Raw genomic sequence first — 17,213 nt, forward strand, 5'->3', positions numbered from 1 at the left:
GGCAGAAATTCAACAAGTGCAGCCTTCTTTTGTTTCCATAGCAACTTCTGCAGGATCAGTCCAGGGGTGCCAGTACAGATGCCTCTGGGATGGAAGCCAGAAGATGGTGCCTTTTTCTCCTATTAGTCCCCGGCAGCCTTTCAGGGGTCCACAAAGCTGGAGGCTGTACAGTCTTGGATCCCAAACGCCTTGGTACTCAAGACGTTTTGGCTCACGAACACCGCAAACCTAGAAGTTAGTGTTCCAGGTTGCAAATGTTCTTTGGAACCCAAATGTCCGATGGGGCTTCCAATTGGCTACAGGAGCTTCCTGCAGCCAATCAGAAGCCACCTTTTGGTTTACGAACATTTTGGAAGTCGAACAGACTTCTGGAACAGATTCCATTCGACTTCCAAGGTACGACTGTATTCTCATAGCAAACGAGAGCTCAAGAGGAAAGGACTGCTAGATGAAACCCTGGGAGAGCCCATATATTCCAGTACCAGATCTGGGCTGTAGTCAACTCTGTCCTGCTCACAGCAGACCTACTGAAAGTAACAAGGCCTAAGCGAATGTTGCCTGTTAACTTCAATGGGTCTACTCTGAGCAGGAGTAACATTGGCTACAACCCACTGTCTCCCTCCCAATCCTATATGTTGTAGCCAGCCAATGTCAATCCTACTCAGAGTAGACTCAATGAAATCCATAGACATGACTACCATAGGTCCATTAATTTAAATGGGTCTGCTGTGACTTGGTTGGCTACAACCCTAACCATCTTGCCTCTGGAAGGCCAAGGAGCCTTTTTGACCCATCTACCCCAGAGCTAAACAGTCCTGCAAAATTTTCTTGACGCTTTGGAGAGGGGCATCTAAAGTTCTAAACACACCATCTTCTGTGTGGGTGAGCTGCACCTGTTGGAATTCAGCCTGCACCAGCTCTGCTAAAGTGTGTGTGTTTGGGGAAAGCAGTCACCCTCTTTGGCCTGGCATAAAGCACTCCATGCCCCCAGGAAGAAACAAAAGGAAACCCCACCCACTATTCACCCTGGCCTCAAGCAAGCCTTGAGCCGAACCAGGAAGCCAGGCTGATGGGTGGCGGCAGCTGCTGCTGCTTTGAGGAAGACGCTGGCCAGGCCACACCTTGCACTACTTCCCTGTGAGTAGGGTATGAATCAGGGCCAGCTCCTAGGGGAGGTAAACAAACAGGGGCTGTTCCTCTCCACTCTCTCGCCAGCTCATGGTGCCCAGTGGGCAAGGAGGTGGCTCTGTCATAGAGTGCAACTCCAGCAACCACCAGCAGGACAGGCAAGTTTCCAGGGGGTCACCAGCACTCTTGCACAAAAGGGTGGAGGTTGCGCAAAAGAGAAAGAGGGATCGGCACTGTTTGTTTGTTTTAGGAATTTATCAATGCCTCACCCTTTAACCAAAAAAGACTTGCAAAAGTCAGCATTAAGGTGGTCCCTGCCCATCAAGGTTGACAGTCTAAAAAGGCATGGCACACAAGTTCTATATGCAATTCTTACAAAGCAATTATACGGCCTGCATAGATTCTGGCTATCTCAAAGAGCAGCAGCTCAGCGGCAGTTTAGGCTGCCTTGCCCCTGATGAAGAGCACACACAGAGAGCGAATCCAGGAGCAGAGGCGATGGCAGGATCCAGGGCGAGAGAGCCTTCTTCAGCCAGAGGGCCACCTTCCTTTCTGGGAAACCTTCCAGGGGGGCACATGCCAGAAGTAGGCAAAAGTGGCAGAGCAATAAATCTTCTCTTTGGATAGGAGGCTACTTTCACTAGCCTGGCAAAAGGTCAGAGTGTTCAAGGGGACATTCCAGACTTGCAAGAGCTGGTGAGGGGTGTGGCTTGAGGACAGTCTCAAGGGTCACATTGGAACCCTGAAGTGAGGTTGTCCATCCCTGCTGAAACTGCATCCTGGCCAGGACTGCATCCTGGAAGATTACCATGAAGAGGAGGGATCCCTTGAGAAAAGCGTGTGTTAAGCTCCAGCATTCCTGAGAGTCAGGCTGGGATGATTTGCTGGTGCAAGATCTCCCTCTGCTGGCAAGTCACTAAAACTCGTGGAAATCCAACAAAACTGAGTGTTGGAAGATTCAGAACGGATAAAAGAACGTACTTCTTCAGGCACAGCAGTCAGACTATGGAACTCACTGCCACAGGAGGGCAGGGGTGGCCACTTGGATGGCATTTTAAGAGGATTAGATAAATTCAGGGAGGAGAGGGCTATCAAAGGCCACTAGCCACAATGCCTATTCTCTGCTACCACAGCCAGCAATGCTTCTGAGAACCACAAAAGCAGGTTTCTGCAAACCACAGGAGTGGAGAGAGCTGTTGTGCTTGAATTCTGGTTGAGAGTTTCCCATCATGGGCATCTTGTTGGCCACTGTGAGAATAGGGTGATGGACCGGATGGGAAAGTTTTTATCCCCAGTATTTTTCTATAGTATCCCCCTGCTGGCCCAGGGTGAGAACTTCAGTACATAACAAGAACACTGGAACTCATCCAAGGTTTTTTAAACAGAGCCTGATATTCCTGTGTTGCATTGTCTTGTTTGTGGGCACACGCAAACCCTGTCTTACGACCGTAGCAGCGCCCGCTGACCTGGAATGCAAAATATTAGCCTGTAAGGAAACGTATCATTAACTTGAAGCCCGCTGACCTAGGATGAAATTATATGGAGGCAAGAAATTATTAATTTGAGGGTGGGTGGGTGGGTGATCCTGGAAGGAAGAAAACCAGAAGAGGCCTGGACAACGGGGTCAGCCTCTTTTCTTTGACCTTAGCCTCAGCCCTGGCCAGCCGTCCATTGTCCTCCTGGGCAAGGATGGGTCAAAGACTGGCTCAAGCACGGCAAGAGTGTTGTTAGCCCAGAAATGGAAACAAGAAGAAATTCTGACGAAAGAAGAATGGCAGACGAAATTAATGGACTATGCAGAATTGGACAAAATGACAGGAAGGATTCGAAACCTGCAGGACCAGAGATTCACAGAAGATTGGAAGAAATATACGAATTATTTGAAGAGCAACTGTAATCAACAAATTACACTAGTAGGATTACAAGAAGTTTGGTAAGGAGAAATATACAAAGTGTTACAAAGTAGAAAAAGATAGAGATATTGGTTATGAGATTGAAATGTAATAGGGAAGATAAGAAACACATACTGAGAGATTAGATTGGAAAATTTCCAGACAGGATTGATGGAAAAAAATTGAATAAGATGTAAAAGTATGTTTAATTATTATTGAAAATTATATGTTAAAAAACTAATAAAAATTATATACCAAAAAAATGGCTGGCTCAAGCAGGTGTGAGGCACCTGCCCAGGTGAGCCCAGGTGCAGCAAACCTGTGGGGAAGGGGGGGGAATTCTGGGGAAAGGGTGGGAGGGGGAAAACTAATTGTCTTAAACCAAACAGGCTAATTGCCCCTTGGATTCGTCTTCTTTTTTTAAAAAAGATATTTATTAGAATTTTCAATATTAATACAATAAAAATCAAAAAGAAAAAGAAAAGAGAAAAGAGAGATAACAAAATACAAAAATAAAAATAATTAAAAACACACAAATTTTCCATAACTTATTTTCCTTTAACTTATTTCCCAGACCTCCTCATACCTTCCTTTTTTTGTATTCCAATTCAAATTGTTAATTCAGCAAATCCTTATCAATAAACTTTAACCAACTTCTAAACCTTTTTTTTCCATATTCTCTTAAAACATTACAGCTGGAAACCACTTAATTTCTATCCGACATCATTCTAACATTCATTGATTTTGCAATATTTCTGTAAATAGTTTTTAAATTTAAAGAATTCGTCTTCTAAAAAGGGTCCCATAGCGCCCTCCTAAGGAGCAGCTGGCTAGCTTTGACCCCTTTAAAGTAGGCAATAAGAAGACGTCACACAAGAAACAGGAAGCGCAGCTCTGTACTCTAGCCACCGGCCATCTTGCCGCTCTAGCCGAAGCTTCTCGCTTGTCCTCCTCCGGGTGGGGCTCCCATTTGAACAAGCCGCTTCCCGGCATCCTCCGCGCTCCACCTGCCACCAATTCAGGGCGCGCGGGGGATGCCGGGAAACGGGAGGGATGATTCAAATAGAGAGGTCGGGAGAGGCGGAGCGAAAGGCCGGTTACAGCAGGAGTCAGACGGCAGACGGGTAAGCGGCTTCACCGCCATAGAGCTTGACAGTGCTAGAAGGGCGTTTCCTGTCTCGGGGGCGGGACGCCTGGGAATCCCTAGCTTCCCTTAGAATCAGAGACAAAGTCACTGGCTGTGAGGGCAGTTGACGCCGACGCCGCCCTGGCAGGAGAACATCCGGGGCTTTGGGGGTCGAGCTCTGATTGGCTAGCTGCGTTCTGCGGGCGTGGGAAAAACCCGCAAAACTTTCCGAAGTCTTATGTGTGGGTTTTTTTGCTTTGCTTTTCTCCGCTCTGGTCTTTTATGCGCGGGGCGGGGGGGAGTGCATAAATACTTTAATAAGTACTTCTATAAATAAACTGATAAATTAAAATGAACTTGTCCTGCAACCGCAGCCCGTGCGGTTCAGCCTGTAGGTTCATGCAAAAAATAATAATAGATACCCAGGGGCAGCATTTCAACGGGCAAGTTCCCAGAATGGCTTCTGGCATACAGAATTGTGCGTGTTTATTGCACCCATGGACGGTATAAATTAAAGCGGCAACTGTAAAAACACAAACCCCCAGCTGTTTAGCCATATAAAAATTCTGGCTTTGGAAAGGGCATGATTTTTTTCAACTCCTGAGGAAACTTCAAGTAAAGACTGCAGCAACCCTGCCCTGGGTAAACCTCTCTGGGGAGGGACAATGGGGAGTTACAGGCAAGTGAAGAGATTGGAGTGGGAGGTTTGCAGTTTGTTTCAGTGGAGAAGAGAGTTGCCGCTGGGTGTGACCAGAGGCGGGAATCAGTTTTGTAGAACTTTATATTAAACAAGGTGGTTAGAAGCATTTGTTTGTGAACGATGGAAGCATAATCCAGAAAGAATATGTAATAAAGAAAAACCTGCCCTTATTCCCATATGGGGGACACAAGAGCCCTTATAAAGTCCTTTGTAGGTTCTCTTTTTTAAAAAAATAATATTTATTACTTTTAAAAGTTACAAAAAAGGAGAAAGGAAAAAAAGGACAAAAGAGAAAAAAACATAAGAGAAAAAAGAAGCAAAAACAATACAATATATAAACAATACAAAACCCAACCTGAACCCATTAAACTAAACACAAATGAAGCAAAACAAAAACAATTTAAAAACATCCCTCCTTTTCCATACTCTATCCTTCATTCCCTTGTTTCCTCGACTTCCTCACACCTCCCTTTTTGTATCCCACTTCTAGTACTTGTTTCAGCAAATTCTTTCCATCTTTCTCTATTTTCTATCATGTTATAAATAACATATTTTTTAACCTTATTTCCCATTAAGACTAAATTACTTATATATACTTAACCTCTTTTGGCAATTCTGCTAAGTCCATAAAGTATCATTCCACCATTTTTCTAACAGTCATTACTTTTACAATATTTCTAAATATACACTTTAAATTTTCCAGTCGTCTTCCACCATCTCCTCTCCCTGGTTTCGGATTCTGCCAGTCCTTTCTGCCAGTTCCATATAGTTCATCAACCTGGAGACCTTATGTCCGAGGCTCTTAAATCTTTTCCAAGTCCCTTCTGCAGATCTTCTTCATATTCTTTAATGCTCAGGAGCAAATCTTGGGAAAACTCCAACCTAACAGTACTTTTATTTCTTCTGGACAGTTCAGCCAAATTTCCATGGTTAAAACTAAAGTCCATAAAGTGTTTCAGGATGTATTTCAGGATTCCTTCAAATCTAAAGGCCCCTAAAGTCCTTTGTAGGTTCTCCATCGGTCGGAGAAAATAACAGAGGCCAACCAGAGAATATTGAGAAGCAAAGCAGCTAGTAAGCCTGATCTTTATTGAAACTGTTGCAACAGGTTACCTGTTAATGGCTACTTGATTAGATACTCTGGGGAGCCTGGCCAGTCTTTTGTAATGACCAATACTTAGTTCCTGAGCCAGGTCACAGGCTCACCCTATTCATACACAGATATACCCTTAAGACAGGGTTTGTGAAGGAAAAGACAATTTGGAGGCTTTTCCATTTTCCTTCGACCTTGCAGAGAAATATTTGAGGTCAATTTGGGAGGGACAAAACAGTTTCAGGACTTTTTCTGTGGGGTTTCAGACATGTGGTTTATATATGCAGTTATGAACATTTATCATATATAATATCTTTATATTTTTTATATATATATAGAGAGAGAGACTTTAAATTTTTTTATTTCAATATTAAAAGTAATTAAAAGCACAGTATAGGCACAAACAAATCTTAGAGAAGGAAAATGTAAATATATTTCTGTAAAATGCAGAAGGGAAATGTGATGGAAATGTAAGAAAATAAGAATGAAAGATTCTGTTAAGTGGTGATTATATTGGTACACACCACCCCAATCTCTGAGCTGTGTGAGATTCCAATCAACTTGGTGTTTACCCAGGGTCTGTGTTTCCTTTGAAAGTTAGGCACAGCAGAAACTGTAGTGTCTTTATGATATATGGTTTATTCTCACACACATACATATACAACCTGAGTCTACAGGGGAGAGAGGGTTCAGAGCATTCATATCTGCAGAAGATTATTTGGTCTTCTGAATCAATTAGCTCAGTCAGTAGAGCATGAGACTTAAGATTCTAGGTTCATACCCCATGTTGAACAAAAGTTTCCTGCATTGTAGGTTGGACTAGATGACCCTCATGGTCCCTTCCAGCTCTACAATTCTATGATTCTATTATTGTTAGGAGCAGCAGGCTTAGGTCTTTAAGCAGAGGAACCAGCCATGCTGCCAGTCCCTTTGTTCCAGCCTGTTCCAGCCAGCCCACCAAGAGTTCTACTGCCCTCCTTCTTCCTTGCTTTTCAAGCCTCTTGCAAAATGCCACAATTTCCCTTGCCATCCAAGCCTGAAATCCTAAAACTAGCCTTTGCCTGTTCACTATACCACATCTGCTATTAGGCAGTGGCGTAGCGTGGGTTGTCACCACCCGGGGCAAGGCAAGTAATTTGCGCCCCCTAACCCGTGGATTTTAGCACTGATTTTAGCACTGCGAGTGCGAGGCCCCCCCCCCAGGTGTTGTGCCCGGTGCGGCCGGCCCCCCCTGCACCCCCCACGCTACGCCACTGCTGTTTGGCAGTACCACCTTCTTTTGTACTTTCTTTTGTACTACATGATGGTTCTTCCCAGGCAATTCCTGGTCAGGAAACTGATTCAGCACTGCTATATCTACATCTGGCACCCAGGCTGACTCCAAGCATTTATTAATACCTCACGTTTACTCTATAAATTATGGGTGCCTTGAACCCACAAACGCTGGCACCCAGAACTTGTAACAATATGTAAGGATTACAATATGCAAGATTAAAATGAACTACATTTTAAACTACATTAGCCCACCTAAATTCTACCAACTCTCTGGCTAACATTTACTGTATAACATTTCCAAGTGTCCTGACTGTATAGCATTTTAGTTTAAGAAAGGGACAGAGCTCCAAATTCAGAATGGAATTCTAGGAAATAGAATCAATTTCAGGTGGAAAGTAGTGGAGAGCAATATGGCATGCAGGATAGAGAATACTGGAAAATCTAAATAAAATACAAGTCTAGCCTAAAATAATGATTTAAATATAATATATAATAGTGAAGGCTGACTCACTGTTTTCTTTTTGGCCAAAAGTATAGAATGAGAAATGGAAAATAACCCATATTTGAAGTTGTCCACAAGCCAAAACCAAAAAAAGTTTTAGTGCCGTAAAAATGATTGGGTACCATGTGATAAGAGAGAAGGAATGTCTGTGGAAAACGCAGCACAGAAACACCTAATGCAGCACAAATTATTCCAGCAGCAAGAATGAAATCTATAAGTGAAGGTATATTTGTGGGTTCCAGAGAAGAGATAAATTACAGAATAAAAAGGTATGGGGAGGGAGGCTGCTTATGTGAAAAAGAGATGAATTTGGAATCTCAGACTTCTTCACAACACATCCCCCTCGCAAGTTTTACTGCTTGTGTGGCTGGTTCGTTTCATTCCCCCTTTTGCTTGCAACTAAAACTTCTTTTTGCCTTGGTAAAAGTCTCGTTTCCTCTGTGAGCCCTGCCTCATCTTCTCAGTCCCTTCTTCAGGGTTGAAAATTTGTTGCTTCTCTTCAGCACACTGACTGGATTTCCCTTTCTAGGTGTGCAGACAGCATGCAGACAGTTGACCTCCTTGAGAAGAACTTGGTGAGTTTCCCTCCCACCTTCTTGCTGTGGATAGATGGTTCTTTGGATGGGGGGGGGCGGGTACAACACCTCCCTCCCTCCTTCCTTCTTTCTTTGAAGCCTTTATATCCTCTTGTGTTCATTCTTTCTCTACAATGTCTTTCCTGGGAGAAAAGGTGAATGGGAAGCAACTTAGGGAAGTCGCAGTGGGGTTTTCCTCTGGGATTGCAAAATGGTGGCTTCCAGCTCTGTCCTGGAGGCCCCTTATTTTCCCCAGATATATAAGCTGGGATTCCCCACTTTGTGGCCCGGCAAGGGCAGACATGGGTCCCAGAAAGGCAGCATGCTTCTGTTGCTGCTGCTGCTGCGTTTATTTCTTCTTCAAATGCCCCAGGAGCACACCTTGCCTAACTGCTGAAATGAAGGAGTGTCTCACCTGGAGACAGGACTACCAGCCTTGGTACTGTTACAGGAAAAATCCGAGGGCTCCCTTGGACAAAACAAAGACACCAACCAGGATAACTTGGAGCAAAACAGCAGCCTGTAGGCTTGGCCTTTATTGAACTGTTGCAACAGGGTATCCCCCTCACTTGCAGGACAGAGGAAAGACACAGAAAAATTGTGTGCCAGGTGTTATAAAGACTTTTGAAATTCCCCTCCTCTAGGTCTAGCCCACCCCCAGAAACATCATGCATACATTACAGGAAGGAGGGGTTGAGGGAGGAGTTGTGGTGGTAACATCATGCATACATTACAGAAAGGAGGGGTTGGTGGTAACCTGAGTGTCTTGTCACCTGGCTGGTTCCTCCTTTCCCCCTCCCCACAGTTTCCTGCCCCCTGAGGGAAGATCTGATCATTGTCCTTTGTTTCAGTCCATGTTGAATCCACTCCCATATGCAAGTTCTTTGTGATCTTGATTGTCTTCTGTCTGGGATCATCAGGGTTGGCATGGGCAGGGCTCCTGTGGATGTGCTGAGACGGTGAAGGGATTATGGCTGACCAGGACTAAGTCACCCCCCTTTGTTAGTTCTTGTCATATGGAGTAAAATAAAAATGGAACAGTGCAAATCCAATGTATGGTTGATTTTCTATGAATTTATAACAGAAATGTGGCGTTATGAATTTATAACAGAAATGTGGCGTATGTAGTGTGTGAGTGTGAAGTTTATACAAACAGAATGATTGGGGGGGGGGGTTCCTGCTACAGTTCATGGGGAGCGGGAGCGGGGGGGGGGGGGAGAGAGATTCTGAGCTTGGACTCCACTGATTTCTTCTGTCACCCTGGTGCTCCTGTAGCTCTTAGAGCTGGATCCTTAAAGGGGCACGTGGAACTGCTGGGTAGGAGGCCTGATTTGAACAAGGTTGTTGACTAAGAGAATCTGCCAGGAGCAGAGGCTTTTCAGGCTGCTTCATATGTCCAGGATTCATCCGCCAAAAAGAGCATCCGGGCGGAATCCCCGACAATCAACAAAAAAATGTCTGGGAAAACCTGGGCATATGGCAACTCTTGTTTGCAAAGTTCCCAAAAATAGTTTTTTTAAAAAAACTTCTTTGAAAGATAGCAAGCGTAGGGTTGGACCCTGCCAATGGCATAGACCGGGGGGGGGGGCGCAGAAATCACACCTCTCCACCCTGGCTAGGTGCCTGCTTGCACACTCCCCGGACTGCTCTGGGAGGCCGGGCACAACTCCTTGCCAAGGGCACAAGAGAGCCTAGGTGCACCTCCAGTGTGGTGTAGTGGTTAAGAGTGGTAGTCTCGTAATCTGGTGAACCGGGTTCGCTTCCCTGCTCCTCCACCTGCAGCTGCTGGGTGACCTTGGGTCAGTCATACTTCTCTGAAGTCTCTCAGCCCCACTCACCTCACAGAGTGTTTGTTGTGGGAGAGGAAGGGAAAGGAGAATGTTAGCCGCTTTGAGACTCCTTAGGGTAGTGATAAAGTGGGATATCAAATCCAAACTCTTCTTCTTCTTCTTCCCTCAACACCCAGTGTGGCCAATGGTCAGGGATGGTAGTGATGGACAAAAGTTCTCTTGCCACTACCTAAGCCACCCAGGCAGCCTTTCCTGATCTATCTGTGTGAGGATGGGGGTCCTGAGTGTCTGTCCCTTCACTGCAAGGGGGGTGCTGGCTATATCGGGGAGATGGCCTTTGTGGGTGCTGATTCCAATCCTCACACCTATATCTGTCTTGTTCCCCAGAAAAAAATCCAGGACCACTTATCCCTTCTGGACATGCTTCAGATGAAGGTGAGAGCAGGCTTCGCTCCTTGGGGGGGGGGGCGGTGCAGGGTGGGGGGCAACAACAGCCAAGATATGGGACCTAGTCTTTCATGAGCTGGTGGGGGAATGGGCATCTAATGGGGGACCCTTCTGAGCCTTGTGGTGCAAGTTCAGCTTTTTGAGTTTGTCTGCTGTTGAAACAAACGGGAGGTGGCTTTGAAGAGTTAGGCAGGGAGGAACGGCAGCGCACGGGTGGTCGGCAGGCCCAGACTGGTGGGGATTGTGACCCTCATTGTGCTATGTGGAGGAAGGACCGCAGCTCAGCACTAGAGCACCTGCTCTGCATGCAGAAGGCCCCAGGCTCAGTCCCCACTGGCAGCATCTCCAGGGAGGGCTGGGAAAAGACTCCCCTACCTGAATTCCTGGAGAGAGCAGCTGCCGGTCTGTGTCAACCATGCTGAGCTCGCAGGACCAAGGGTCTGCCTCTGTATCGGGCAGCTTATTAGAGGGCCACCACTCTGTGGCTGACCCTTGCTTGGCTTGCAGAAGGAGCCAGGTTCAATCCGCAGCAATGTCTCCAGGTAAGGCTGAAAGTGTCTCCTGCCTGCACCCCGGGGAGCCACTGCTGCCAGGCCGTGTGGGCAACACTGAGCTAGACAAACCATGAGAGTAGGGCTCTGATTATTTTGTTGTTGTATATATTTCAACAACTACTCAAAGCGTGAGTAGCACTAGCGTGGTAAAAGTGGACCGTTGCGGTAACTTGAAAATGATAAGGCAGAGGAAATTTTCATTCATACCAGCGACTTGGACATGTGAGATAACCCAGTACAGTGGTACTTCGGGTTAAGTACTTAATTCGTTCCGGAGGTCTATTCTTAACCTGAAACTGTTCTTAACCTGAAGCACCCCTTTAGCTAATGGGGCCTCCCTCTGTCACGGCACAATTTCTGTTCACATCCTGAAGCAAAGTTCTTAACCTGAAGCACTATTTCTGGGTTAGCGGAGTCTGTAACCTGAAGTGTATATAACCTGAAGCATATGTAACCCAAGGTACCACTGTACAGCTATTTTAAGAAAAATATGAAATGTGGTTTGTTTGTTTTTAATGTGATCTGTCATGGAATCTCATTGGAGAAGATAACAATGGTTATCCAGATGTTGTTGCTGTCTGCAAAGGGGCCCCCATTCACACTTCAGAGCCGCCACTGTTCCTGTCGGAGCAACATGGCACATGGGCAGGGAAGGTTGAGACTGCAGCCCAGCTATAGCTGGCGAGGGGGCCACAGACTTCCCCTATGTGTGCTCAAAGAAGGCCAGGTTGTGGTGAGGGCAGCAGGGGCAGCAAACAAGTGACGGTCTGCTTCAACTATGGCCCCCCCCATATCTTGTTGGCCCCCAACTCCCACCAGCCCCAAGAGTCAGCATGGGTGGCCAGTGGTGAGAGATGTTAATGGGAGCTGTAGCAGCTGTGAGACCTGTTTAAACCTATTTTCTGAGTTTTCCTTTGACATCCTAGGTGGCAGATGTTTGTGCGGGTTGTGAGGAGACCCGCCGGGACATGGAGGCCGAGGAGGAGAGGCTGGCAGAGCTGGAAGCCCAGTTGAAGATCCAGAATGACACATTGGACGAGGAGGAGGAGGACGACGATGAGAAGGATGACGAGGAGGAGGAGGAGGAGGATGACGACGACGAAGATGACAACGGCGATGAGAAGGAGAATGGTATACTGGAGACGGTCAGGACCAACATAGCTCAGCTGAGGGTAAAGATAGAAGCCATGTCCCAGGAGGCTACTGGGCTGGCGGCAGATTTGACCAGGTGTGCCCAGCAGAAGATGGTATTGGCAGCAGGCCTTGAGGAGGTCCTGAAGGGCAAGCAAGGTGCCCATCAGCGGCGGGCAGAGCCCCTTTCCTGTGACCAGAAAGCAAAGTGCCTGAAAGAGGATGGAGGAGAAGGAGACCAGGAGGTCCCAGCCCCATCTCTACTGCTGCAAGAGGAGGCGGCTGCTGACCTCAGAGCACAGGACCCTTCTGTCCAGGAAGAGGTGAGTTCTGGGGAGGCCCTGGCTTGGCTCTGACGGGGTGTTCTGTGCTTAAAGGCCAGAGGGGCATATCCTGCAGGGGTGTCTCCTTGAAGAAGGGATGTAGTTCAGTGGCAGAGCAGATGGTCCCTGCTGGCAGCATCTCCAGGTAGGGCTGGGAATGTCCCCAACCACATGAAGAGCTTGCTGGGTCAGGCCAATGAGCCACTTAGCAGCCCAGCATCGTGGTTGAACAGTTGCCTGTGGGAAGCACAGGAGCATTCGATTGGAGCACGTTAGCACTTTCTCCCCTCCTGTGGTTTCCAGCAACCGGCATTCAGAAGCAGGAGCCTGGCGTGCCACTGCTGCCCATCAGTGTAGGCAGTATTGAGCTAGATGGGCCAGTGGTGTGGCTTGATAGAAGGCATCTTCCTGTGTTCCTCAGAGAAGGGGAAGCCTCTCTTCCAGCCCCAATTGCCACAGGAAGGATAGCTCAATTGGTAGAGCACAAGACTCTTAATCTCATAGCCATGGGTTCAAGACCCACACTGGGCGAAATATTCCTGCAGTGCATGGCCCCTTCCAACTCTTGTGATTCTGTGATCTAAGGCAGGGATTGGGGAGACCCGTGGCCTTTTCTGGACTACAACTCCCAGCATCCCTGGCTATTCACTCAGCTGGCTGCTGCGCATTTTTAGGGTCCAGCATGAGCCGGAAGGCACCGGACTTGGCAGCAAGAGAACGGGGTCTTCCTTGTTCTGTCACCGGGCCCAAGCTGGCAAGCAGTTTTGGCTGCAGCCACCTGTTTCGTTTCCCACAATGCCCCAGGCCAATGCTAGGTTCAGGGGCATTATGGGTAATTTTAAAAGGGCAGCTGCATCTGGCCAGCTGCTTGGAGTACTTGGGCCATAGTGATGGATGTGGGGGTGCTCAGCAGTGCCAGGAAGTCTGTATATGAAGGGGTCTGAGTGAATCCTAGGGAGGCAGAGGAGAGAATGAGCCCTATCTAGAAGGTGCGGCAATGTGAGGGAGGCCCCTGACTCATTCTGCTCAACTCTGGCGCTACCTGAAGCAAAAGGGCGCTGGATCTATCGACTGTTCCTGACTGGCTGCAGAAGCTGAGTCAGTTCAGCTGATTCTGAAGCCATGCCTTGTTGCTCCTGCAGGTCACGAGATTTATCTGAGCAGAGATGGGGGTCTTCCACACCTCCCTAGCAGGCTCGTATGTTCTCCTCCTTTCTCATTGGGTGTCCCAGCACTGGGTGTGAAGAAGGGCACTCTGCAAGCCCTGGTGGTGATGATGATGGTGGTGATGTAGTCGTTAGTGTCAGTGGCATAGCGTGGGTTGTCAGCACCCGGGGCAAGGCAAGTAATTTGTGCCCCCTAACCTGTGGATTTGCGCCCCCTAACCCTAACCCTAACCCCCAGATGTTGCGCCCGGTGCGGCCGGCCCCCCCCTGCACCCCCCATGCTACGCCACTGGTTAGTGTTGCACCAGGGTCTGGGGGAACCAGGGTTCGAATCTCCACTGGGCCAGGATGATACACCCTTGGTGTGATCTTGGGCCAGTCAGTGCCCCTCTCAGCCTAACCTTACCTCGAGGGCATTAATTGAGGGAGAGAACTATGCACACCACTTTGGAGGAAAAGGTGGGAGATAAATTCAGTGAGTAACAAAAATAATAAAGTTCCTGGGTTGGGGGGTCGGGGCATGAAGAAACAGTGTGGCTGAGCCCAGGAAATGGGGGTGACAGGCAGTTGTTGTGGGGTGGGAGACATTGCTGGAGCTGCAGACCTCTTGGTCCTAAGGACTCTGTTTTTCCCCGCAGGCTGACACTGGAGCCCTCCAGACCAGCTGCTCACCCCCTACTGAACAACACCCCATCCTGGCAACAGCGGGGCTGGGTTGTCGTGCCACTGAGGAGGAGGAGCTGGACTTAAGTAGTTGACCTCAAATGAGTTTCCAAATGCTGGGGTTGGTGGGGTGAGACGAATTGTGCTTTACACACAATTGAGAGACTTGGTCTGATACCTTTGGGGCAAAAGCGTTCGCGATTTACTTGGGAAGTTGCCACAGAGAAGAGAGTGGCCAGAATCCAGGACGAAAAGGCTCCAGCAACTTTTAACTCCTCTCCATCCCTCCGCCAACATCCCCTCTCAAGAATTAACGCTGACCTATGACCTTCCCCCATTGACCAAAAGTTGTCTTCATTTAAGTGTGGTGCAACTGTGAACTGGCTGCTTGTAAGTTGTTTTCCAGTGTGCTATGCACGTGTTTTTTTGTTTTTGTGGGGAGAGAGACCCCAGTTGGGATTCTCTGCAAGCCTTTTTAACAGGAAAAAAATCCTGCCGGTTTTCTCTGTGCCAGACATGCTTTCTTCCCTTCTAGTCCGTCACAGTTGATCAACGGGAGGCAACAGGGCAGATCTCCAAGCAGAGGAGGGTCTGCGCTTTCAGGATCCCAGAGACTCTCAACAATTTTAGCACAGTCCCACAGTCAGGGCATTTCTGCCTAGGAAGGATTGCAGTGCAAACAGCTGCCTGCCTTAAAAAAAAGCAAAACAAAAACTTGTGCTTTGTTTTGAAGTGCTTCTTGCTCTTTTATCGACAAATGCACTGTTTGCATAGCGATTTTCCTTCTGCTGAATATTTTTCTCCCAGTTTGGAAGTGGTTTAGTGCCTGAGCTCCAGTTCCCTCCTTGAGATCCTCCTCCTCTTCCTCCTCCTAAGACTTTGTTTATGGACAGCCTCTGGTTTTGTACGGAGTGGCCTTATTTTTAAATGTGTCCTGCTATGTACAATTATCCTGCTTAAAAATGTCTTTCATCCCTATGGGTGTCTTTTTGACTATTTTGGATTTCGAATAAAGTCCTTTGAACGTGCGCTGTTGCAGACATTTTCCTCTTAAGGACTTGCCGCCTGCGCAGATCAGAGCTCTAGAAAGTGGAATCCCATCTGGTCCAGCCCCCTTGCTTTATACACTGGCCCACCAGAGGCCCCAAATGGAAGCAGCAGCAACAACACGCTTGCCTTCACTTGCAATCCCCATCAACTGGCATCTTTCTGTATGCATTGACCACTGGGGGGGGGGGGGAGAGGTACTTGGGGCCCACCCATGTCCCATTGTCTCTCTTGTACAAAGCCAAGCAGTGGAGTCAGGTGTCCTCTGCATTCATGGGCTGTCTGGGGGCAGAGGGGCTCCTGCATCCCTTTCTAAAAGGGTGGTGGCTAAAGGCTGTGTGCATGCAGAACTCCCAGGTTTAATCCCCTGCTGGCAGCATCTCTGCGTAAGACTCGGAGAGATTCCCTGGAAAGTTGCTGCCAGCCAGTGTAGACAATACTGAGCTAGATGGACCCAATGGACTGACTCGTGCCAGAGGTGTCTGCAAACCTGACACAAATATCTCTCTGCCGGCGCCCAACCCCCGTTTCCCAGAGTTTTCAACCTTTTTTTAAGGGGGGGGGCACTTCGGTCCAGCTCGTTTACATCGTGTGGTCCGACGTGCACTCGGCATGTAGGAGGTGCCCAGATCGCAGCCCAGGTGACCTCCCGCAAAGCCTCCCTCTTTTTTGTTTCTTTTTTTTAAAAGATATTTATTGAGATTTCATATAATAGAACAAACATACAACAAAAGAAAAATAGATCAGAAAAGAAGAAATAAACAGAGCCGGGAGACGGACTTCCTGGTTGCGCCTCCTGCTTCAGTGCCAGATTGAACTGTTTTTAATCCCCGGTTCATTAAACTTCACCTACTCACGGGTAGTTGTTTTTTAGCCGATAGTCCCAGGAAAAAGGTCAGCGCTCACCGACAGCAGCTTTGCGGCTTCACCCCACAGAAAGAGCGATCGACTCACAGCACCGCGCCAGCCCCGTCACGCTCCGGAGCCCCTTGCGGGGTCCCTTTGCAATTTCGGGGGGCGCTAATGGTGCCCGCCAAGTCCCACGGCCACAGGCTATCGCTGCCTGTGGTTTTCCAGCAAGGGTCTCCGCTTCGCCGTAGCGGACGACCCGTTTCTGCGGAGCTTCCCCTTCACAAAGAGCAGGGGACCGCCATTGCCGTTCGCGCCGCCTCCGGAAGTCCGCAAAGCCTCCCTCTAAGCGCCCGATGCCCCTTAACAGCCCCCGCCTGGGGGAGTTTGCGCCACAAGAGGGCCAGCAAGCAGATCAGGTGGCCTGCCAGCTGTGCCATCCTTGCTAGGTACCGGGATAGCACAGGGCGCTTCACTGCTCCGCTCGCAGACTCTGCAGGGAGGTGCACAGGCCACAACAAGGCCAGAGAGGGGTGCTTTGCCCCCAATCGCCCCCGTCAGGCAACCAGGCACCCCGGCAGGAGGGGACGTGAAGGGGCTTCACTGAGCTGGACGCAGGGCTCTCCGATGGGTGGCTGAGAGGAGTGGGCTGCCCCAGAGCGGGGAAGGGAGTGCCTCCTGACTCTCTTTCCCAGACTCTCAGCCTGTGGCGCCCTCCAAAATCTGGTGCCCTGGTGCCCCTCGCCGCTAACATCTATGGGTAAGACGCCCCTGGGCAGCAGCAAACCTGCTGGGTGAGAATCCCTTGCAGATCGCTGTGCATTTGTAGCAGTGACCAGAGGAGGGAAGAAATGCCAGGGTGCATCTGTTGCCCCACAACTGGATGCCTTCATCTGCCCCAGCTGAAACAAAACATGTCTCTCCTGCATCAGTCTCTCCAGCCACAGAAGGA

General features: G+C 48.4%; 1 protein-coding gene across 7 annotated transcripts; it reads left to right on the top strand.

The window, feature by feature from the left end:
- The first annotated feature begins 1,066 nt into the window (after window positions 1-1,066).
- LOC310849713 (uncharacterized protein) lies at window positions 1,067-15,393 on the top strand. Of its 7 annotated transcripts, none has more exons than XM_083750324.1 (6): window positions 3,968-4,144; window positions 8,220-8,291; window positions 10,469-10,516; window positions 12,009-12,536; window positions 13,679-13,734; window positions 14,341-14,470. In XM_083750324.1, exons 1-5 carry the CDS (start codon window positions 4,055-4,057, stop codon window positions 13,694-13,696), a joined length of 756 nt encoding a protein of 251 aa, XP_083606450.1. In that variant the 5' UTR covers window positions 3,968-4,054; the 3' UTR covers window positions 13,697-13,734; window positions 14,341-14,470. The 7 variants fall into 7 exon arrangements, with proteins under 7 accessions (XP_083606449.1, XP_083606450.1, XP_083606447.1 ...); XM_083750326.1 differs by lacking the exons at window positions 3,968-4,144; window positions 13,679-13,734 and adding exons at window positions 4,289-4,388; window positions 7,747-7,939 and having other exon boundaries at window positions 8,246-8,291; window positions 14,341-15,393; XM_083750323.1 differs by lacking the exons at window positions 3,968-4,144; window positions 13,679-13,734 and adding an exon at window positions 1,067-1,137 and having other exon boundaries at window positions 8,246-8,291; window positions 14,341-15,393.
- Window positions 15,394-17,213: the final 1,820 nt, after the last annotated feature.

This window comes from Podarcis gaigeae (genome assembly GCF_964106915.1).
Source record: "Podarcis gaigeae genome assembly, chromosome: 8".
Lineage (NCBI taxonomy): Eukaryota > Metazoa > Chordata > Lepidosauria > Squamata > Lacertidae > Podarcis > Podarcis gaigeae.